Source organism: Eriocheir sinensis, chromosome 26, assembly GCF_024679095.1.
Source record: "Eriocheir sinensis breed Jianghai 21 chromosome 26, ASM2467909v1, whole genome shotgun sequence".
Lineage (NCBI taxonomy): Eukaryota > Metazoa > Arthropoda > Malacostraca > Decapoda > Varunidae > Eriocheir > Eriocheir sinensis.
Window position 1 is genome coordinate 17,056,587 of NC_066534.1, and position 24,303 is coordinate 17,080,889.

At 42.3% G+C, this 24,303-nt stretch overlaps 1 protein-coding gene across 1 annotated transcript in view; it reads right to left on the bottom strand.

Moving 5' to 3' along the window:
* The window catches only part of LOC127003840 (roundabout homolog 2-like), a gene marked incomplete at its 5' end in the record, with an annotated part of 245,879 nt that overhangs the window by 171,491 nt on the left and 50,085 nt on the right, over positions 1-24,303 (bottom strand). The window contains one exon of the mRNA XM_050870915.1: positions 13,283-13,430. Within this exon, the coding sequence (XP_050726872.1) occupies positions 13,283-13,430 (148 nt within the window). The remainder of the gene's footprint in view (positions 1-13,282; positions 13,431-24,303) is intronic.

The following is a 24,303-nucleotide window of genomic DNA, read 5'->3' on the forward strand; positions in this document are numbered from 1 at the left end:
AGGAGGAGGAGGAGATGGAGGAGAAAGAAGAGGTAGAGGGAAAGAATAGGTCCACCAGCACTTTAGTCCTTTTCCACCACCACCAAAAACAGTCCAGTACTCATGCAACTAAAATAACCACTTCACCTTTTTCTTCCCCCCAATATATTCCAGAGAGATTGAGAAGAGAAGAGAGTTGCAAGAGGGAAAGAGGAAAGGAGGGGGGAAGGGAGAGAGAAGAGACAGGTTAAAAAAAAGAGGATCACAGGAGAGAAGAACCTATAATTAGATACACAAAAGTCGTACGTATTTTCTTTCCCTTTGAAGTCCCGGTGCATGTTTACGGGCAGGACTGGCGCTCACGGGGGGAAAAAAGGTCATATTTTGCTACCTCGTCCGGCAGTCTATCTGAGAGGCTGCGTTTTATAATTCCCCCGATGCACAGATAGGACCGGGTCGTCTCCCTGCCGCCTGGGAACCTGACAGATGCCACTACATGTATCCCACCGCTGCCACCAGTGTAGTCAACTCCCCCCACCCCACCCCCCACACACACACACACCACCACCACAGCCTCAAGGGATAGTGTTGAGGCGAAACATCCTTCCTATCTCTAAATATAGTGCGTGGAGGTAGGACGAGACTAATGTAGGCCTCTCTGCCGACCGGGAACCTTACATCTATCATCATCTGAATCCTACCCCTGCCACCATTGTTGCCGCCGCCACCACCACTGCCTCAAAGATAGTGTTGAAAAGAGGTGTCCAATCCCCCCCTACAGACAGTGCGTGGCGGTAGAAAGAGACGAAGGTAGCGGAAGTAGGGACGGAAAATAGAAAGGCTTGTGACTGAGATGGAAAGAAGATAAAAAGAGGAATTGGAGGGGGAAACGGAGACTAGATTTCAGTGATAGATTGCGAGAGAAGTGGGAGATGGATGGAAGGAAAAAATGAGGGAGAGAAAAAGCATTTATGAGAAATTAAGACAGAGAAATTGAGGGAAGGAGAGAGACACAGGGAAGAAGGATTGCAAGAAGGAAAGGGAGGGATGTGAGGCAGAGAGAGTTTCAGGGGAAGTAGTAAGGGATATGGAGAGGGTTACAGGAAAAGGGGGAAGAAGGGGAGGAAACAGAGAAGGTTGTAGAAAGAGAGGGAGGAAGGTAAGGATAGGGTTTCAGGGAGCGTGGGGAGGAATGCAGGGAAAGAAGGAATAAGGGAGGGATGAAAAGAATGGGTTTCAAAGAGGGAAAGAGAAGGGAGAGAAAGTTGCAGAAAGGGAAGGAAGGAAGAAGGGAAAAAAGGGGTACAGAGGATAGCAGAGAGGGAGTGAAGGAGGAAGGTGAGGGAAAAAATAGAGGGTTTCAGAGACAAAAGGGAGAGAGAGATAAGGAAGACAGTTAAGGAAAGGGAGAGACGAAGGGAAGAAAAAACAGTAGAAATGGAGAGAGTTGAGGAGGAGTAAAAGAGGAAGGGAGGGTTAAACGAGAGAGAGAGAGAGAGAGAGAGAGAGAGAGAGAGAGAGAGAGAGAGAGAGAGAGAGAGAGAGAGAGAGAGAGAGAGAGAGAGAGAGAGAGAGAGAGAGAGAGAGAGAGAGAGAGAGAGAGAGAGAGAGAGAGAGAGAGAGAGAGAGAGAGAGAGAGAGAGAGAGAGAGAGAGAGAGAGAGAGAGAGAGAGAGAGAGAGAGAGAGAGAGAGAGAGAGAGAGAACGAATCGTGTGGCTACGGGTCGTGAAGCAAAAATCTAAAAGAAGAAGTGGTCCAACTCTTCTACTTCCTTCCGCCCATCCACCGACCGACTTACCCGCGACGTTAACAGCCTCGTAAACAACAGCCCGTCCTCCGCCTCAACAGACAGACATCTTTATTAATACGGACTGCACGCCGTTCCCCTATTACTACTACTACTACTACTACTACTACTACTACTACTACCCCAGTCTTCTATATTTTGGGTAAGAGGAAAAGGGGGAAGGTAGAGGAAGAGAAGGGGACAAGAGGAGGAAGGGAAGGGAAAGGGGATAAAGGAGTGAACGTTTTGTGTGTGGGGGTAAAAGGGGGATGTAATTAGCACCCTTTTTTTGACCAATGGGAAGGGAAGGAGGAAAGGGGGGGAAGGAGGAGGGAAAGAAGGGAAAAGGGAGGAAACACGGAATTGAAAGTTTGAGGTGCATGTTTTATGAAGGGGGAAGTGAGGGAAAGGGTGGAGGGAGGAAGGAGTGAGGAAATGGGAGGGGAAAAGGATAAAGGGAAAGGAGGATATAATAAGGGAAGGGGTAAAAATATAGAAGTTTATTATTTGTGTTTTGTGAAGGGTGGGAGTGAGTGAGGGGAGGTGGGGAGGGAGTAGGGAGGGAAGAAGGAAGAGAGAAAGAGAAGGGGAAAATAATAAGGAAAGGGGGTAAAAATATGTGGAGTTGAGAGGAAGTAATTAGCGGTCTTTGTTTGAGGGGGGTGACTTAACCTTTTTGTATGGGTCGGGTGTAATTCCCTCTTTTTCTGAAGCAGTGTTGAGGGTAAGTATAGGGAACGTAGAGAGAGAGGGGGGGGGGGGGGGGGAGACACATTTTCCATGGGTGGGTGGGGGGATTGGTGGTTGCTAGATTTTGTATGGGGGGGTTAGGGGGTGAGGGGCGACGGTATAATTAGTATGTTTATTTCTATGTATTTTTAAGTAGAGTTGACAGCAGCTTTGGGGAGTTTGTATAGAGTGATCAACGTTATTTATTTGTTCTAATATTTATTCTTTTATTTACTTACTTATTAATTTACCTATTTTTTGCGTGTCTATAATAACAAACTTCGATGTATTGTTTTCTATACATATATATTTTCTTTCTTCTTTTATCAAATTTAGCTTTCTTTATATACATTTTTTTCCTTCGTTTTTCTTTTTATTTCTTCACTTATTTAGGTATTCGCTTTTTTTCGTGTGTGTAAGAGTCAACATTTTTCCTTTTTTTCCCTGTTATTTCTTCATTTGTTCACTCGTCTGTATACTCACTTTATTTATGTCTATGTAAGAGCCAAAAATTTTCCTTTGTTTTCCTTTGATCTCTTAATATTTATCAACTTATCTACGTACTCATATTTTTTTTGTGTGTATAATAGCCAGCATTTTTCCTTTGTTTCTCTTGTTCGTGTTTTATGTGTACACTCATCTGTATATTCACTACTTTTTTGTCTGAAATAGTCAACACATTTCCTTTGCTGGGGCGTGATTGGCAGCCTTCCTGGGGTGTAATTGGACATATTTTTCGGAAGGGGACGGACGGATGATGAGTATTGGGGTTGATAGAATTTTTTTTTTTTCATTTTTTTAGCGGCAAGTGGAGCCTTTTTTTTTTTTAGGGGAGAAGTACCTAATTTGCAGCTTCCCCCTTTCAGTCTCTCTCTCTCTCTCTCTCTCTCTCTCTCTCTCTCTCTCTCACTGACCATTTCCATCTACCTTTCTTTTTTACTTTTTTTCTTTTCATCCTCGCGTTTTAATCCATCAGAATCTAGTCATCATGTGCTGTCTGTTTGTCTGTTTCTAATTACTTTTTTTTATAGTTATTTATGTTCTTTTTTTCCCCTTCCATCCACCACTCACAAGCTCTTTCACACACACACACACACACACACACACACACACACACACACACACACACACACACACACACACACACATGGACCATTTCAATATATTCCTTTTTTTCTTTCCTCTCCTATTTTTTTTGTTTTTTTTTGTTTTTTTCCCTCTCAGTTTATCTCTTATTTGGATCCTCATTTATATACACCGCATTTCATTCTCACATTTCTTTTTGTCTATTTTGATGTTGGGTCTCTCTCTCTCTCTCTCTCTCTCTCTCTCTCTCTCTCTCTCTCTCTCTCATGTTGCATCAGTCTTTTTTCCTTCCAATATTCACGTGATTTATTTTTCTTTCACTTCTTTCAAACTCTGTCAAATAAGTAAAACGAGCCGTTATTTCTTTATATGGTTAGCATCATTAATATGTCTCGTCTTTTATATATATTATCTCCCACGCCAACATCAACACGCGGTCTGTCCTCTTCGATATACTTGGCACTACATTATTTTCTTCGTGGACTTTTCTTCGTTCCCTTTTGTCATTACCCGTTAAAGCTATTGCCTCCCATTCTTCTTTTCCAAACCCAGATCACTGCATTGAGGACTCTATTACGCTGTATATATGAGAGGCTTACGTTTTTATCCACCTTAGTTTGTTGATCATATTATACAACTCAACTAAGTACTCTGGCTCCCTTCAGCATAATCCTACATTTCTACCCTCTCAGTCAGCCTCCTTAATTTGACACTTCATGGGGTTTTTTCTATACATAATTATCCTTACTTCTCTTGTGTTATTCCTTCCTACTCAACCACGTATACTGTCCCTCTCTTTATCAGCATGTTTCTCACCCACCCACCCAGAGAGTCAAGCAGTTCAGTAAGTCAGTTTACTAGCCACTCATTCTACCATTCAGTCACCTAATCAGTCACTCAGTCACTCTCGCGTCCTCCATATAGTCAGTCCGTCAGTCCGTCCCGTCAGAGTCGCGTCCTCCACCAAGAGTCGCCGCCGCCGCCGCCGCCCCTGTCCCATGGGTCGGGAGGTACGAGTTGGACCCGCCACTAAAAGCTATTCCGGCGCGTAATTAACATTGAATCTAAGGCATACAGGCGCTTAAACACAAAGTCAACAGGGAGGAGGAGGAGGAGGAGGACGAGAAGGAGGAGGAGGGGCGAGGAGGGAAAGGGAAGGATGGAGGAAAGAGATGAAACTTATACCCGCGATGGTTAGCAATTAAGGTCCGAAAGTTTAGATTACAGTTAAAGTTTATCGAGAAGAGGGAGAGAAAGGGAGAGAGTGAGCGAGGGAAGTGAGAGTGAAAGAGAGAGAGAGAGGGGGAGGGAGAGGAGGGGAGGGAAGAAGGGTGGTGAGTGTGTGTGTTTTAGAGAGAGAGAGAGAGAGAGAGAGAGAGAGAGAGAGAGAGAGAGAGAGAGAGAGAGAGAGAGAGAGAGAGAGAGAGAGAGAGAGAGAGAGAGAGAGAATGTATCAGTATGTGTATAACTGCATGATTATCAATGTATGTATGTTTGTATGTATGTATGTATGTATGCATGTATGTGTGTGTGTGTGTGTGTGTGTGTGTATGTATGTTCCCCCTTTCACAAACATGCAAATCTCACCCACCCACAAAACCACAAAGCATGAAGGAGGAAACCCTCAAAAACACACACAAAAAAACGAAAACACACACACACATACACACACCAACATACCAACCCTCCCGCAACTCCAAAAAATCAACACCCATAGAAAACGGGGGAAAAAACATAACGTTGCAGGGGGAGACTCGCATAAACACTCATCCGTCCCTCATTCAGCCGCCGCCCTCCAGCCAGCCCTTCCCTTCCCTTCTCGCTGCCATACATAATACACAGCATCGCCGGGGCAGGAAGGAAGGAAGAGGAGAGAGGCTGAAGGGGAGGGAGAAGAGCGCCTAATGCCATAGAGGAAGCTTGGATTGAGATAGATGGAGATGAATAGATATAGACATTGATGGATAGACATAGATAGTGTGAGAGGGAAAAAAGATGCAGATAAGAAGATAATAAATGTAAATAAAGAGATGATGGGAATGAAGAAAATGTAGGTAGAAAAAGAATATTTATATATTGAAATAGAAGTAAGGAGAGGAAGAAAAAAAAAGGGTAAATATAGATAGATAGACAGATAGATAGATGCAGAGAGAGAGAGAGAGAGAGATGGGAGATGAGATAGAAACTGCAGTGGTGGGAAAATAAAAGGGAATTGAGGTGTCCAGGATGAGAGAGAGAGAGAGAGAGAGATCAGGTGGTTGGTTACCTTGGGGATTCACGTGATGTAAGAGAGAGAGGAAGAGAGAGAGGGAGAGAGGGGAGAGGGGAGAAGAAGGGGGAGAGAGGGAGGGTGAGGGGAGAGTGTGATCGGTATCGGCAGTGGTTTACATAATGCAGTCAGCCGATGTGAGGGGAGAGGGGAGAGGGAGGGGAGAGGGGAGAGGAGAGGAGAGAGAGAAGGGGTGGTTGTGGCGCCGCGGCTCCGTGTATTATAGAAAGAGAGGGGAAAGGAGGGGAGAGGGAGAGGGGAGGAAAGGGGAGGGAAGGGGGAGAGGGGAGGTAAGTCTTTGGGGAGAGGGAGAGGGGAGGAAAGGGGATGGAACGGGGAGAGGGGAGGCAAGTCTTTGGGGAGATGAGAGAGAGAGAGAGAGAGAGAGAGAGAGAGAGAGAGAGAGAGAGAGAGAGAGAGAGAGAGAGAGAGAATAGTCCCAATACCATCATCATCATTCTGTGTTTTTTTCCTCTCCCTCTCCTGTGTCTCTCGTCTCCCAGAGCGACCCAAAGAAATGGAAGGAAAAGGTTCTATCATCATCACCATCAACACTTCTACCATTACCACCACCATCATCATCACCAACACCACCACCATCACCACAACCATCACCAACACCTCGCCTTTTTTTCTGATTTCCTGAGCGTTCGAATACCATCATCACCATCATTATTTTTTTTCCGGGGGCAGAGGGAGTAGTATCTTTCGCGTGTTTCTTTTCTCTCATAGTCCCTTGTTTGTTTGTCTCTCTCTCTGTTTGTTTTTGTCTGTCTGTCTGTCTGTCTATTTTGTTATTGTTGTTGTTGTTGTTGTTGTTGTTTTTGTTGTTGTTGTTGTTGTTATCTGCACCCCCCCATCGTTATCACCTCACATTTTCTCCTTCCCCTCTTCTTTCTCCCAATTCTATTTCCCTTTTTCATAACCTTCTTCCCCTCACTGTGTCTTACATCTCCACTATCTATCTTCTATTCCATACCTGATCATTAAGAGAATTTGACCTATCATCATCACCTCATATTTCTCCTTCCCCTCTTCTTTTTCCCAATTTTATTTCACTTTTTTATAACCTTCTTCCCCCTCACTGTGTCTTACATCTTCACTATCTATCTTCTATTCTATTCCATACCTAACCATTAAGAGAATTTCACCTATCATCATCGCCACCATCACCATCTACATCTAAATCACCGTCTGTTATTTTTTGCTTCTTTTCTTTATCCATTTTCTTCATTCTTTGTGACCAGTGTGTACAATAGTTACCAGATCATCGTAATTAGCATCTCGTATTATTCGGTTTTTGATCCAAAAGTAAATAAAAACATCGATGCTTGACGATTTTAATACTAATTTTGACTGGGTATCGTTAATGGGGTGGTTAGGTATCGTTATTGGTGCGGTTAAGGCAGGTTTTGGGTCCTGAAACAGATATATGCAATGTTATGAGTGTTCTGGTGTGGAGGTGTATGTGAATTTGAGTGTGTCCCTAAGCTATCACCAACCTTATCAGCATTCTCTTTTCTCTTACTTTCATCTCCCGTTTCCCATCTTCCTCAGCGCGAGAATCCCCCCCCGCCCCCCCATCACCATCTGCTCTTAGTCAATCATCTCACATCTCCGCTCAGCATCGCCCCACCGTCAGTATCACCCTCGTCAGCTTCCGATGCGCGACTGATGTGCTGAGCTAAGCGGTGTGAATGTGTGTGTGTGTGTGTGTGTGTGTGTGTGTGTGTGTGTTGACTTGCCACCGATGGTAACTTGGCTCAACACAACGCCAAGCAACGCAATTCAACACGAAACAGAGGAAAACAAAGCAAAACAGAGGAAAACAAAGGAAAACAAAGGAAAACAAAGCAAAACAGAGGAAAGCAAAGGAAAGCAAGGGAAGGCGACTCAACACATCCAGCTAAGTGGGGTAGTGAAAGGAAGCTGCAACACACACACACACAAAAAAAACACGCACATAAGGATGCATTATGAAGGGAGTTGTGTTGCGTTGCTATTCTGTGACTTTGTGTTGTGTTGTTTTTTTAGTGTTTCGAGAGTAATAACTGTTTTGACTCACCACGAATTAAGGAATGAACAGAAACACTCTCCTCTGTATAGTGTTGAGAACAGCAACATCAACAACAACAATAATAGTAATAGTAATAATAATAATAATAATAATAATAATAATAATAATAATAATAATAATAATAATAATAATAATAATAATAATAATAATAACATGAGGCGTTTCTTAAAACTCCGTAATTTGCAAAAGGGAAACTCGACGAAACTTCCAAAATTATTCCGGTCTAATTCAGCGTGAAACTCATTTTGCTAATGTAATGCATTCATATTTACACACACACACACACACACACACACACACACACACACACACACACACACACACACACACACCTTTACTCTCGCGTTTCCTGCATCATGGAAGTCGAACATTTTTTTTCTCGTTATTAAAATATTTATTTCACGCGTAATTTCAATAATAGTCTCGCCAGTGAAGCCCCGCACCCCCCCCCAATCCCCTCTTCCCCCTCCTCTGCCTCCCCTTCCTACCCCTCTCCTCCCTGCCTTCCCCTTCTCTCCTCTCTTCACCCTTGCCCTCCCAGTACCAACCCCCCTTCCCGTCTTCCTTTCACTTCCCTCCTCCCTCCTACCCTTCGCTCATCACATCGCCTATCTACTTTTTCTCCTCTTTCGTCTCCTTTTTCCTCCTTCCCTCTCTCTTCGCTCTCTCTTTTTCGTCCCTTTCCTATTTCCTCACCAACAAGCCTTCCCTACCATTCCCTTTCCCCCTTTCTTTTCTACCTTACTAATCAACCTTCAATCTACCTCATCCCCTTTTTCCTCTCGCATCTCATCCCCTCTCCTCCCTTCGTCTTTCTAACAGTACTTTGCCTTTCTCTCTCCCTTGCTTCCCTCCCCATTCCACCTTATCTGGCAATTCTCATGTCCTACTTAATTCTATTCTATATAACCTACCCTTCAATTTCTCCCCCCCATCAGCAACCCTCTCGGTCCCATACCTACACCCACACTCCCTCCTACTCCCCACCCTTCCTCATTTCTTCCTCCCTTTTCCTCCTCTCCATTGGTTCTTCCTTTCTTCCTACAATCATCCCTTTCCCCCTAACACCCACCCCTTCCCATTCTCCTCCTCCCTTTCTCTCACTCCTTCTCCTCCTTTTCCCCTCTCCCCTCCATCTCCACTCTCCCCTTCCCTTCCCCTCCCCCCCACACACCACATGCACCGCCCATTCTCATCTCAGCAAAGTCCGCCGGCGTAATTTGTTTAATTTCTTGAGTCTTAGTTGAAGTAAATGTTAAACGTGTCTCTCTCTCTCTCTCTCTCTCTCTCTCTCTCTCTCTCTCTCTCTCGGCCAAGCGTTTGTCTCTGCATGTCCTATCACGTTTTTTTTTCCCTCTTATTCAGCGAGACTCGTTTCTGAAGACGTGTTGGAACCTGTCTTGTGTTGCTTGGTGTGACTGATCGATGCCCAGCTACTATTACCCTGATGATGATGATGATGATGATGATGATGATGATTCTATGCTCTCTATATCACTCTATATATCCATCTATCTACCTATCTATTTATCTATTTGCCAATCCCTCCCTGACACACAAAGCAGATGACCACTTTTATAAGAACAAGAACACACTTTTTTTTTAACTGGACGAGAAGTAACAAGTATGAAATGACTGAAGAATCGTGTGAGGTGGCCATTCAGTCAGCCAGCCCAGCCACCCGACCCACGCAAGAGAGCAGGGCAGGGCAGGCGGCAGGGTCCGGCAGGCAGGTGGGAGGGGCGGGTATTAAAGAAAGGTCTCCCGCCCACTCACGCACATGTTAACAAAAAGACGGAGTGCGATAAAGACAACAAAAGAGTGCAAGAAAGACGGACAGCAAAAAAGAGAGATAAAGAAAAACCACTTCCCCCGCGTGTTAAACAAAGAGAATGTTCCAAAATATGTTTAATAGGAAAGACGAACGCGAGAATAAAATGTATACAAGAGATTTTTGCAACAATATTAAGCTCTATCATTCAGGTGGTGTTGGAATGAAAAGGAAGGAAAAGAACTAATATATGAAAGAGGTTTAGAGATGGAGCGATTAGTAACTCTGCAATACGTGGGAATATATATTTTTTTTCCGGGGCGAGAAAGGGAAAAAACAGGCCGAAGGGAAAGTGTAGGAGTTCTGCTTATGAATGAGGGAAAAACACTCATATTCTAAACAGCTCCACATATTAGATTACCGGGAACATGTGCAATACCAGAAAATATTTGAATTTTTACAGAAGCGAAAAAAAAAGGAGAAAAAATAAGAATGGAAGTACAGCGCAAGAATTCTGCTTATGAAAGAGCCGAAAAACACGCATATCCTAAACAGCTTTGGAGATTAAGATTATTAGCAACGTGTTCAATACCGGGAAATATTTTTACTTGTTTACGGGTCCGGAAAATAAGGCTAAAAAGATGGGACGTGAAGAGCAAGATATCTGCTTCTGGATGAGCCGAAAACACGCGAATTCGAAACAGCTTTGGAGATTGAGATTATTAGCAACGTGTTGAATACCAGGAAACATTCTTACTTGTTTATGTGTCTGGAAAATAAGACTCTAAATATGTAGAACGTGAAGTGTAAGGAATCTGCTTCTGGATGGGCCGAAAACAAGCATGTCCTAAACAGCTTTACAGATGAGATTATTAGCAACGTGTTCATTACCAGGAAATATTGTTACTTGTTTATGGGTCTGGAAAATAAGACTAAAAATGTGGGACGTGAAGTTCAAGATATCTGCTTCTGGATGAGCCGAAAGCACGCGAATTCGAAACAGCTTTGCAGATGAGATTATTAGCAACATCTCCGATACCCGAGAGTATAAAAAAAGGTAGGAAACAAACAGACAGGAGGTGAGGGAAGAAATAAAGTCTAATAGTGTAGCGCAAGACTTTTCTTTGAGAATAAGCCGAAAACACTCATTCTTATTATCGCCAACGGATGCGGTAGTAGGATATATTTCTTTACTTTTAATGAAGCGGCGGAAAAAGGCAACAGACAGGCATTCAGACAGAAGGTGCAGTGGAGGAGAAGACCCGTGAATGTAGATGTAAATTTTCCTCCTCTTATTACTTAAAGAAAAAGAGGTCTGATTACGCGATCCAGATTTGGCGAATATAAAAAAAAAAGGCGAGTGAAAGACAGACAGACAGACAGGGAGGATGTGCAGTGGAGGAGAAGACTCGTGAATATAGATGTAAATTCTCCTCCTCTTAATACTAAAAAAAAAAATAATAATAATAATAAAAGGTCTGATTAGGCGATCCAGATATGGCGAATATAAGATAATGGCGAGTGAGATTCATGTATTAAAATGTTGGTGAGCGAATCCACGCTTCCCAACTCCCCCTTTTTTTCTTCCCCCTCACAACAAATCTTCGCAGCGGCGCCGTGCAGCAGGACCGTAAAGAGGCAGACGATTATACATTTTTTAACCAAGTGGCAGAAAATTCCCGGGTAATTACAGGCCAATTACCTTAATTTCCCAAGAAGAAAAAATGTTTGGGCCATAATCAGAGCGGCTAATGGACTGCCGCGAAGACTGCCAAGTAAGTAACAAAGGGTCCAGGGCCGGCCGATAAGCTTACTTCGTTAACGTGATAAAATACGCTAAACGTTCTTCGCTCCCTTCGCCCTCCGCCCTGCGCCTGCCCGAGGACCTCCTGTGCCGGCAACAACAAGAACAAGAACAACAACAACAAACGATAGGTATGCATCTCTTTTTTCTTAATATTTATATCTATCAGTCTCTCTTTTGCCTGCCTCTCTCCTTCGCCCTCCGCCCTGCGCCTGCCCGAGGACCTCCTGTGCCGTCAACAACAAAAACAAGAAGGAAAACACAAACAAACGATAGGTATGCATCTCTTTTTCTTAATATCTATCAGTCTCTCTTTTGCCTGATTCCTTTCGTTCGCCCTCCGCCCTGCGCCTGCCCGAGGACCTCCTGTGCCGGCAACAAGAAGAAGAAGAAGAACAGGGTGTCTCAGTGGTAAAAACTAACCAAACCAAACTAACATAACTAACCTAACCTAACCAACACACACCAAAACAATAACCATGAAACCACAAATAAAAAAACAAGTACCACACACCAGATCACCCTTTCACTAGTAACATCATATTATCAAGAGTACACCGGACGAGGCCATGGGTAGCGAGGGAGCGGGGTGGAACATTCTTTCTGCTGAGACTGGAAAGCGAGGCGAGGACTCATAATTCAACTGTGATACTTAATAGTGTGTGTGTGTGTGTGTGTGTGTGTGTAATATCTCTCCCTCTCGTTCTCTTTCTCTCTCCATCTCCCTCCTCCTCCCCTTCTTCCTCTCCCTCTCTCCCTCCTCCTCCTCCTCCTCCTCCTCCTCTCTCTCACACATTTTTCTATCAAGCTGTCTCAATAACTCTCAAATCTTCTCTCAAAATTCAATTCCAATCGTATTTTCTCTCTCTCGCTCTCAATATTTTTACGTCATATACTTTTGTCCTTTCATTTCCAAGCGTGACCTTTTCATTCGTTGCTGATGCCCCCCTTTCCTCTCTTTTCTGTTCCCTCTCTCTTTCCTTCCTGCGTTCCTCCATCCTCTGCTCTTCCTTCCTTCCTACTTCTTCCTCTTTCCATTTTATCTGCGTCCCGTCACTCTCTCTCTTTCCCTTACTTCCTTATTCCTTATTTCCTATATCTCACTTTCTTCCAATCTTTTCTCTCCCAGCCTTTTTCTCTGTCCCTCTTTCTCTTTCCTCTCTTTCTCCTTCTTTCCCTCCCTTGCCTCTTTTATCTCCTTTCCAGTCTCATATCTTGTCAGTTCTCTTCTTTCCTTTCCTTGCTATTTCCTCCTCTCTTTGTGCCTCTTCTTCTTTATCTTCCATATTTTACCATTCCCTTCCTCTTTCTTGTATCTTGCTTTCCTCTTTTACTTTATTTTGTAATCCTCTTCTTTCCCTTACTCTCCCTTTTCTTCCTCTGTTCCCCCTTTCTCCTCCTCTTTTTTCCTTCCTCTAATCTCCACATCTCCTTTCTCTCACTTTCCTTCCTCTATTTCGCTTTCTTTCCATTCTCTTTCATTCCCCTTCATCATGTTCCTATTCATTTTCCTTCTTCTATTCCACCTTTCCCATTGCTCTTTTCCCTTTCATTCCTCTCCACCTGTTCCTAATCTTTCCTCTTTCTTTGCTCCACCTTTCTCTCCACTCTCACCCATTCTTTCAGTTCTTAATTTTTTCCTCTTCTTATTCTTCTTCCACTATTTCATCTTTCTCCGTTATTTTCTCTTACCCATCATCACTTGTCCCTACTATGCTTCCTTCCTCTACCTCTATACCACCTTAGTCTTGCCTCTCTCTAGTCACCTGTCCGTACTCACCTGTCGTCGAGGGTGAGGGGGTGACCGTCCTTAGTCCACGATACCAGGGGCTCCGGGTGGCCGCGTGGGGGGGAACAATCCAGCACGGCGCGCTCCCCGGCCACCACGCGCGCCCCTGACGGTGACGCGCGGAAGTCCTCACGAAGAACTGGGGGAGGAGAGAAGGGATTGGTTAGAGAGGCGTCAAAGAGTGATCGGTATCGGTGGGCCGGTATGTAGGTAGGGAGGTAGGTGGGTAATTTGATAGGTTGAGAGGTAAGTAGGTGAGTATGTAGGTAGATAGATGGATGGATAGATAGACAGATAACTAGGTGTGTAGGTAGATAGGTAAAAGAATTGTAGACACGGGAAGGAAAGGACAATATTTTTTTTTTTACAACAAAGGAGACAGCTCAAGGGCACAAAAAAAGGAAAAAATAATAAAAAAAAATGCCCGCTACTCACTGCTCCTACAAAAAAAGAATCAAGAATCAAGATTAGCAAGGTAGAAAGAGTTATATCATGTAAGAAGGAAGGTAGATAAGGGCAGATAGATAGATAGATGTCCATAGCTAATCTATACACATATATACATAAAAATTCATTACCAAATACAAATGATCTAAACGAGGTGACCAAAAGCTTAAATTTAGAAGTAATCGTATCCACCCTTCCCCAAACCATTACAAAGTTTCCCTTCCATTTCCTTTTTTTTATATTTTTTTTATCATACATATATTAACTTTGCCACTCTCTACTCTCTCTCTCTCTCTCTCTCTCTCTCTCTCTCTCTCTCTCTCTCTCTCTCTCTCTCTCTCTCTCTCTCTCATTAATAGGTATGCAGGTAAAAGCTATAGGCAGCGTGTTAAGGGAGCCTATGCATATTAAAGGGGGGTGGGTGGGGGGGGGGGGAGTGGACTGGGTCACCTCACCTTTATAATATGTAGGACAGGTCTCTCTCTCTCTCTCTCTCTCTCTCTCTCTCTCTCTCTCTCTCTCTCTCTCTCTCTCTCTCTCTCTCTCTCTCTCTCTTCCTGCCTATTTTCTTTCTTTTCATTTCTCGTTTTCTTTCTCCTTCCTTTTATCTCGTTGTTTTATATTTCTCTTCCTTCCTTCCTTCCTTCCTTCTTTCTCCTCAATAAAGTTCATTTCTCTTCCTTTCTCTTCTTATTATCTCATTTTTTCTTGCCTTCTTCCTTCCTTTCTTTTCTACTGTAAGGCTAATCTCTTTTTTGCTCTTCCTTCCTTCGTTCTTTTCTTCTTTCTCTCCTTTGTTAATTGTTTCCCTCGTTCCCTCTTCTTCCTTTCTCTTTTTTTTCTATCTTCTCTTTTTCCCCTTCAATTTCTTCTGTCTACCTCTTCCCTTCTTGTATATTCCCTTTTCTCCCCCTTTTCTTCATTTCCTTCTACGTCCAACTTCTACATCTTTCCTTGTTCTCCTTCTCTGAACCCTTCCTTCCTTCCTTCTTTATTTCTGTATTTCTCTCCCTCCTGTCTTTCCTCTCCTTTATACCCAACATCTTTTCTTTCCCTTCCCCTTACTAATATCTACACTCCCATTATTATCCCTATCTTTTATGCTCTTCCTCCCTTCTTCTTTATTCCTCCTACCCTTCTTCCTTTCCTCCTCCAATCCCATATTTTTCAACGCCGTCTCATATCCTTGCTCTCTCTCTCTCCCTCTCTCTCTTTCTTTCTCTCCCCTTCTTTTTTATGAATCTTTACCTCCTTTCTTCCTGTTTTCCTTATTGTTTTTCTTTTATCCCTTACCTCTTTAAGTAACTCTTCTATCTTTCGTCTTTAAATGCCTTCTTTCCATTCCTTTCAAACTTCCTATATTTCCTCTTTCAATATCTTTACTTTCTTTCTTTCTTGCTTGCTTTTTCTTCCTCTCCTATTTCCATCATCTTTCTTTCACTCCTTCCTTCAGACTTTCCATTCTCATATCTCCTTTTTCGTTTCCTTTTCACCTCTTCAAACTTTCAATTTTTTTTTCTTTCTTTTCTCATATATTTTTCGTCCATTCTTTGACCCTTTCGCCAATTTTTCTCTTCTTCCCATTTCTTCTCTTTCCCTTTCCTCACCTTTTCCATCCCTCCTTCTGTTCTTCCCTTCTATTCTTATCTTCTACTTCCATCCGATTCGACGTCCTCCCATCTCTATCCTCCTCCTTGCCTGGCTTTTTTATTTCTTCCTAAATACCTCTGTCTTTTCTTATTTTTTTCTAATCTTACCTTATTCTTCCATTCCCATCTTCATTATTTCCTTTCAGTCATAACCTCGTCTTTCCCTCTCGCCTCTCCTCCATCCCTTCTTCTATCCCTCTCTTCTTCCATCCTCTATCATCTTTTCCTTTCCTCCCTATCTTCTGTTTCACTCCTAACCACCTTTTTCCTTCTATCCCTTCCACTCTCCCTCACTGTGTCTTTCCTTCCCTCTTTAACTCTGTCCCTCTCTTCTTTCTTTCTCCTTCCTTCTGTCCATTCCCTCCCTGCCGCCCTCCTTCCCTCCTTCTCTTCTTTCTCCCTGTGTCATCTCTTCTCCTTTCCTACCTTCCTTCTGCCCCTTCCCTCGTGACCCTCTCCCTCCCCGCCGCCCTCCCTCGCTCACTCTGTCCTTCCCTCCCTCTCTTCCTTCTTCCTTTATATACATCGTTAAGGCCAAGGAGACAGGCAACGCAAACTGGGATGAAAATAATGAATCTTAAGTTGCGTCGAGAAAAGGAAATTGAACGTGAAAAGTGACATGCTGTTAAGGAGGAAGGAAAGAAAGGAGAGAGGGAAGGAGAAGGAAGAGGAGGAGGAGGAGGAGGAGGAGAGAGGCAATAAGAGAGGAAGGGACGGAAGTAGAATAAAGAAGGTTGGAAAAAAATGGGAAAGGAAAGAGAGAGAGAGAGAGAGAGAGAGAGAGAGAGAATGACTGAGAATGACAAGAAAAGGTGGATAGAGAGGAGGAGGAGGAGGAGGAGGAGGAAGACACGGGAGAAGAGGAATAAATAAGAAATAAATAATAATATACCAAAACACATAAGTCTCTCTCTCTCTCTCTCTCTCTCTCTCTCTCTCTCCCCCCCTCACCCCCACACACACACTCTTAAAATGCAGAACAGAACCATTACAAGATTAATAAAAGAGACGCCATCCACATTATCTATACACATAAAGATGAAGAGATAAACACAGAAAGAAGCGTAACAACGACGAGTCTGACGGAACAAAGAAATATCAGGTTACACGAAAATATATGAAGGAGTAAAACAGCGGCGAGTCAACAAAACAGACGCTACAAAGAACCCATTATCGTAAATATGCGTGACGCGGCGTTTGTAATGAGAGATGCAAATGAACACGAGCAGCGAAGTAAGGAAGAGAGGGAAGGAAGGATGGATGGAGGAGGAGGAGAAGTAGGGTAAAAGAAGAAGGATATGTGGATTAAGCGGAATAGAGAATAATGAAAACATGGATAGGAAATAGAGAAAAGAAGTTGATGAAGGAGAAGAAAGGAAGAAAGAGAATAAAAGGAAGGAAGGAGGAGGAGGAGAAGTAGGGTAAAAGAAGAAGGATATGTGGATTAAGCGGAATAGAGAATAATGAAAACATGGATAGGAAATAGAGAAAAGAAGTTGATGAAGGAGAAGAAAGGAAGAACAAGAGTAAAAGGAAGGAAGGAGGAGGAGGAGAAGTAGGGTAAAAGAAGAAGGGTATGTGGATTAAGCGGAATAGAAAATAATGAAAACATGGATAGGAAATAGAGAAAAGAAGTTGATGAAGGAGAAGAAAGGAAGAAAGAGAATAAAAGGAAGGAAGGAGGAGGAGGAGAAGTAGGGTAAAAGAAGAAGGGTATGTGGATTAAGCGGAATAGAGAATAATGAAAACATGGATAGGAAATAGAGAAAAGAAATCGATTAAGCAGAAGAAGGAAAGAACAAAATTAAGTAAAAGGATTGCCATGTCGAGAGAAAGGAAGGAGACAGTGAACTTGAGTAAAGACATAGATAAAAAGAAGGTAAGGATTAGGAAATAGGAGGAAAGAAATCGATTAAAGAGATGAAAGAAAGAATAAGAAAGAAAAAAAAGGCGAAGTAAGAGGATTGCGAAAGCGGAAGGAAAGGAAAAGGAAAAAGAGGAAAAAATGTAGCAAAATAAGAATATGCTTGATGACTGAGCGGAATAAATAAGGAAGAATTTGAATAAGGATAAAAGGACGAAAACTGATTAAACGAACATGTGGATTTACCGGAATAAGTAGGAACGAGAAATACGAATAGGGAGACGGAAGAAAAAGTAGATTAACGAAACGGAAAGAAGAACAATATAAAATGACGTTGTGTATGAGTGTTAACGTAAAAAAGAACAGGATAACAGGAAATAAAACATACATATAACGACTGACTAAACAGAGAACGAGGAAGAAGTAGATTAAAGAAAAGGAAAGAAGAACAATTTAAAATGAAGTTGTGTATGAGTGTTAACGTAAAAAAAAGAGCAGGATAACAGGAAATAAAACATACAGATAATGACTGACTAAACGCAGAACGAGGAAGAACAAGAAAAATGAATAGAGTGTGAATAGTCAGCGGGAAAAAATGCGAGAAAAGGTGAGATTAAAGAAAGAAAAACAAGGAAAATTAATAGAGTGCGAATGAAGGAAATGAGAGAAAAAGTGAGATTAAAGAAAGAAGAAAGCAACGGAATACGAGAAGAGCAAAAAATATGATGATTAGAAAAACGGGTAATGAAAAAGCAATGAAATGATAAATAGAATAATATGAGAACTTGATATAAAAGAGAGACAAGATAGGGAGAAAAAAAAGAAAGTACGGTTGGAGAAAAGTAAATTAATATAAAAAAAATACTCAAGATAGAAAAATATGAAGGAGGAAATGAAACGCTAAGAGATATGAGAAACACACGGGGTAAAAAGTAAGGAAATGAAGGAAAAAAGAGGGGAAAAAAAGTAGGAAAGGAAGTCAACAAGAAAGAAGTAAGAAAGCAAAGATATGAAAACCCGACGAAAGAAAAAAAAACAATACAGGAAAAGAAAGAGAAATGGAAAACACGTGGAGAGAGAAAACAAAAACTACGAAAAAAGGAGAAAAAGAAGAAAAAAGTTAGCAGAAAGAGAAGGAAACATAGAAACCACATCAGGAGTAAAAATAAAAAAAACATGAAAAAAATACCAAAAAAAGGGAAAAAAACGAAAAAGCGAGAAGGGGAGACCAAAAAAAAAAAAAAAAAAAAAAAGCAAAATGACTGATCAATATTTATGAGAACGTCAAGATAACAGGAACGTGTGAAAATGTGATGGATGAGAGAGAGAGAGAGAGAGAGAGAGAGAGAGAGAGAGAGAGAGAGAGAGAGAGAGAGAGAGAGAGAGAGAGAGAGAGAGAGAGAGAGAGAGAAGGGGGGAGATTGAGTCATCCATCACCTTAAAAGAGAAAAATGACCCTTCCACCGTGCATGTATAAGGGCGAGGTATACATATGCATAGGTGGGGGAGGGAGGGGGGGGAGGGGGGGAGTGAGTGAGATATAGGGAGAGAAGGAAAAAATGGAGGGAGGAAAAAAAATGGGAGGTACTGCAAAGGTAGGAAAGGAAGGAAAAGGAAAGGAGAGGAAGGAAGGAAGTGAAGGAAAGGCAAAGAGAGAAAGTGGATGATGAAGAAATTATGTGAAAGTGGAAGAGAAAGTGTGGATAGAAGGGAGAGTGGAAAATGGTTGGACTGAAAAGGAAGAGTGAGGAAGGAGAAAAGAACGAAAAAACTAAAGAACATGGGAAAGGAACAGGATGAAAGGGAGAGAGAGTAGGATGAGTTTAAGAAAAGAGGATAAAGGAGAATATATAATAACTAGGTAGGAAGGAAAGGTAACAGAGGAAAGGGAATAGGAGGAAGGGGAATGAAGAGAAAATAGAAGAGGGAGGGATGGGAAGGAAGATGAGAGAAAGTTTAGATAGAGATAAAAAGAGGATAAAGGAAAAGAAGGAACTGAATAGGAGGGAAAAGGGATAGGGAGGGAAGAGAAAAGAAGGAAAAAAGAGAAGAAGGAAAGGAAGCAAAGGGGAAAAGGGGAGGAGAGGAGAACAGAGGAAAAGAAAGAACTGAATAGGAACGAAAACATGAGAAAGGAAAGGGAATTAAGGGAAGGAAAAATATGGAAAAAGGGAAAAGAAAAAAAGGATGGGATGGAGGAAGAAGGTAAAAGACAGAGAAGAGGCGAGGGAAAAGGATTGGGATAAAGAAATAAATGAATAGGAACGAAAGAAAAAGAGGGAGAGAAAGTATTGAAAAAGAGAAAAAAAAGAGAAATGAAGGGCTGACAGAGAGAGAGAGAGAGAGAGAGAGAGAGAGAGAGAGAAGTGATAGATGCCGGCGGTTTTAATCATCGGGAAATTCTCCTCTGACTCTATTTTTTTTTGCCTCGTCTTATAATTATTCAGATCAAAGAGACCTTTTTTGTGGCCATTGATATTTTTAGCTGTTTTGGATGATTCGTCTCTCTCTCTCTCTCTCTCAACCGTTTTTTTCGGCGCGAGTTAATGAGATCTCAGAATGCTTTTTTTTTCTTCTTCTTTTTTTTTTCTTCTTTTAATACACCAAAATGAAAGGGGAAAAAATGGTGGTTAGTTTTTCTTAATAGTTTTTCTCTCATGTCGAAATGGAAGAAAAGATATTGCTTGTGTTTTTTTTTTCTACTAATATTTATGCATCAAATATATATATGAATGTATGTGTGTATGTATGTATGTATGTATATGTTTTTTAGAGTAAAGGACGCTGCTCAAGGGTATGTATGTATGAATGTATGTATGTATGTATGAATGTATGTATGTATGTATGTATGTTTGTATGTATGTATGAATATATGTATGGAGGTGCTGTATGTATGTATGTATGTTTTGGGGGGGTCTTCATTTTTTTTCTTACCCTTAGCTGCCTCCTTTACTATAAAAAATGTATGTATATTCGTATGTACAGGTATGTAAAGGGTCATTATATTTCAATGATAATTAATAACAAATAAATGGGTTTGGGCTCATCATAACATGCGTATAACAGATGGACAAAGAGAGTAACGAGGCATCGACTAAGGCGTTATAGAAGTCAGGGCGGATAGAGAACCAGGTGGGGAGATGAACTTACTATATAGAGCATTTACCGGACCTGAACAACCAAAGAGTATCGACTAAGGCGCTATAGATTCTAGTCAGGGCGGATAAAGAACCAGATAGGGAGATGAACTTATTATATAGAGCATTTACCGGACCTGAACAACCAAAGAGTATCGACTAAGGCGCTATAGATTCTAGTCAGGGCGGATAAAGAACCAGATAGGGAGATGAACTTACTATATAGAGCATTTACCGGACCTGAACAACCAAAGAGTATTGACTAAGACACTATAGAAGTCAGGGCGGATAAAGAACCAGATAGGGAGATGAACTTACTATATAGAGCATTTACCGGACCTGAACAACCAAAGAGTATTGACTAAGGCGCTATAGATTCTAGTCAGGGCGGATAAAGAACCAGGTAGGGAGATGAACTTCTTATATAGAGCATTTACCGGACCGGAACAACCAAAGAGTATCGACAGAGGCGCTATAGATTCTAGTCAGGGCGGATGTAGAACCAGATAGGGAGATGAACTTACTATATAGAGCATTTACCGGACCTGAACAACCAAAGAGTATCGACTAAGGCGCTATAGAAGTCAGGGTGGATAGGAAGCCAGGTAAGGAGACGAACTTAAAACATCTACCTGCCCAAGATGGAGTACACTAACAATAAACGGAGAGATGGTTAGGGATGTTAGGAAAGGCCTCGTGTAGTGGTCTAGTATTTGCTGAAGGTGATGATAACGATGACGATGAAGATGATTTTTTTTACGGTAAAGGAAACAGCTCAAGGACACACACACAAAAGAAAACAATAATGAAAAAAAAACCCAGCAAATCATTTCTCCTATAAAAAGAGTTATAAAAAGAGAGATAATGATGATGATAATGATAATGTATAAATGATAAAGCACTCAATTATTCCTCTGTTACTTGTCTTCTTCCTCCTTCTCCTCCTCGTTTTCCTCTCCTTCATCCTCCTCCTCCTCCTCTTCTTTTTAAACATATTCCTGGGACTCCATTTGTTGCTCATTTCAGCTTGCATTAGAATCCCTTCCTTTCTTTACCCTTCCTTCCCTTATCCTTCCTTCCCTTATCCTTCCTTCCCTTACCCTTCCTTCCCTTATCCTTCCTTCCCTTACCCTTCCTTCCCTTATCTTTCCATATTTCTCATTTCCTCCCCTTCTCATCCTTCCCTCCTTCCCTTCCTCTCTCTCTCTCTCCCTACCTACCCACTCTCCCTCCCTTCCTTAATACCTCACTTCTTATGAACATGTACCAACGTGTTAAGAGTACAGAGTAATTACAAGCCTTAGTATATAACGAAGAGAGAGAGAGGAAGGAAGAGGAGAGAGAGAGAGAGAGAGAGAGAGAGAGAGAGAGAGAGAGAGAGAGAGAGAGAGAGAGAGAGAGAGAGAGAGAGAGAGAGAGAGAGAGAGAGAGAGAGAATGCTTTATCCTTTCTCATTATCTTGATGGTCATTAATATTTTCTTTGATGCTTTCTCAAATGTGCATCTCTCTCTCTCTCTCTCTCTCTCTCTCAGACACAGAGACGGAACAGAAAGCGAGTGTGAGAAAGAAAGTGAGTAAGAAAGAAAAAAGAAAAACAAAACAAATAGAATAAAAAAGAAAAAAGATAGAAAAAACGAAAGAAAAAGAATAAACGATGAGAGAGAGAGAGAGAGAGAGAGACTAAATGGACCGTGACCCAGGGAGCAGCGAAGATAAAAAGTGAAAGGAGTCAAAAGGAGTGTCAGAAGGAGAATTGAAAGGGAGAGTGAGTCTTCAGGGAGCAAGTGCTGTGCTCCCTCTTGGAGAAATACCTTGAGGAAGGGAGAGGGAGGGAGGGAGAGAGGAGATGGGGGAGGGTAAGGAAGGTAGGAAGGAGATGAAGGAGAAAGGGAGGGAGAGGGAAGGAGGGTAAGGGAAGAAAGGAGGAAGGAGGTTGAAGAGAGAGGGAGGGAGAGGGAAGGAGGGTGAGGTAGGATGAGGAAAGAAGGAAGGAGGTGAAGGAAGGGAGGAAGAGGAAAGGTGTGTAAGGGAAAGTAGAGAAACGGAGAGGAGGGAGAGGAAGGTGGAGAAAGCAGGAGGAAGGGAGAAGGAAATGGAGAAGATAGAAGAAGGACAGGAGGTAGAGGGAGGGAGGGAGGAAAGGAGGGAGAAGGGGAGAAAACTAGAGGAGAAAAGGAAAAGGAAGGAGTGAAGAAGGGTGGTAGAGGGAGGATTAGTGAGGAAGGAAGAGAGAGAGAAAGAGGGAGGGAGGATGGAGGAAGGGGTGAGGAGGGAAGGGGTGCGGGGGGAGAGGTGGAGGGAGGAAGGATGGAGGAGACCTGGAGGTAACTTGATTAAGATGTTTACGACCTGGAGGAATGAGGTTACCTTGAGTGGGGTGGGCAGGTGAGTGAGTGGGGGAAGGGGGGAGGGGGTGTTACAGGGAGGGGGTGTTAGAGGAGCAGGAGGGGAGGGGGCAGGAGGGGGAGGGGGGAGCACACACAAACAAACAAACAAACACACACACACACACACACACACACACACACACACACACACACCATATCAGACATTAAGGAAAAAAAAAAGAAACTCGAGACATAAAAAAGGAAGAAAATGAAAAAGATATTGAGAAGGAAAAATTAAAGAAAATAAGAAAAAAAAAGAAACGAATAGACATTAAAAGGAAAAGGAAAAGAAAAAAATAATTAAGAAGCATAAAAGAAAAAAAAATAAGGAAAAAACAAAAAGAAATAAAAAAAGAAAACACGGGAAACTATCAAGAAAAAGAAAAAAAAAAGAAGAAATTAAATGGACGCTTTTAGGGAATTAAAATCTGAAGTATGAGAAGAGGGGGGGAGGGGGGTAGTGAAGGGGGAGGGGGCAGAGATAGGGGGGGAGGGGGGTAGTGAGGGGGGAGGGGGGTAGTGAGGGGGGAGGGGGCAGAGATAGGGGGGGAGGGGGGGAGGGGGTAAGGGCATGGAATGTTTATGAGGACGAGCTAAACTTCTTCTTTTTCTTCTTCTTCTTCTTCTTCTTCTTCTTCTTCTTCTTCTTCTTCTTTTCTTCCTTTTTCCTCTTTCTTCTTATTCCTCTCCTTAATCTTCTGCTCAATCGCATTTTTTTCCTTTTCTTTCTTTTCTTCTTTCTTTTTCTACCTATTGAATTTATTTTTTCTTCCTTTTAACTTACTTTTTTTTCATTTCTTGTTTTCTTATCTCTCTTTTTCCTCTTCTTCCTCCTCCTCCTTTATTTCTTTCGTTTCCTTCTCCCACGCCCTTCTTCTTCTCCTTCACCTTCTGCAACATCCCTCCTTCCTTCTTCTTCCTCTTTTTTTCCTTTCTCTCCTTTTTCTCCATCCCTCTCTACATCATCCCTTCCTCATCTTTTTCTCCCACACTTTCTGCATCATCTATCCTCCTCCTTTCTAGTATTTTCCTTCTTCCTCCTCTTCGTTTTTACTTATTTATCATCCCGTGTTTTCTCTTATTTTCTTCTTCTTCCTCCTCCTCTTCCTCCACCTACTTTATCTCCTTCCTCGTCTTCCACTCCTTCCTACTGTACATCATCCCTTCTCTTTTCTTCTTCCACCTCCTACTCCTCCTCCACCTACTTCATCTCCTTCGTCTTCCACTCCTTCCCACTCTACATCCTCCCTTCCACCTCCTCTTTTATCATCGAACACCTGCAGCATCCCTTACTCTCCTCTATTCTTCTTATTTCTGTTTTTCTTCTTCTTCCTCTTCCTCCTCCTCTCCTCCCCGCGTCTCTCTTAATGCCTCTCGGATCCCAGGGCACTCACACTGAAAGGACTTTCTTGGGAACACAAACATTCCACAAACACTCCAGTCAGGGGGAAGTGAAAGGAGTTTAATGCTCTGTGTGTGTGTGTGTGTGTGTGTGTGTGTGTGTGTGTGTGTGTGTGTGTGTGTGTG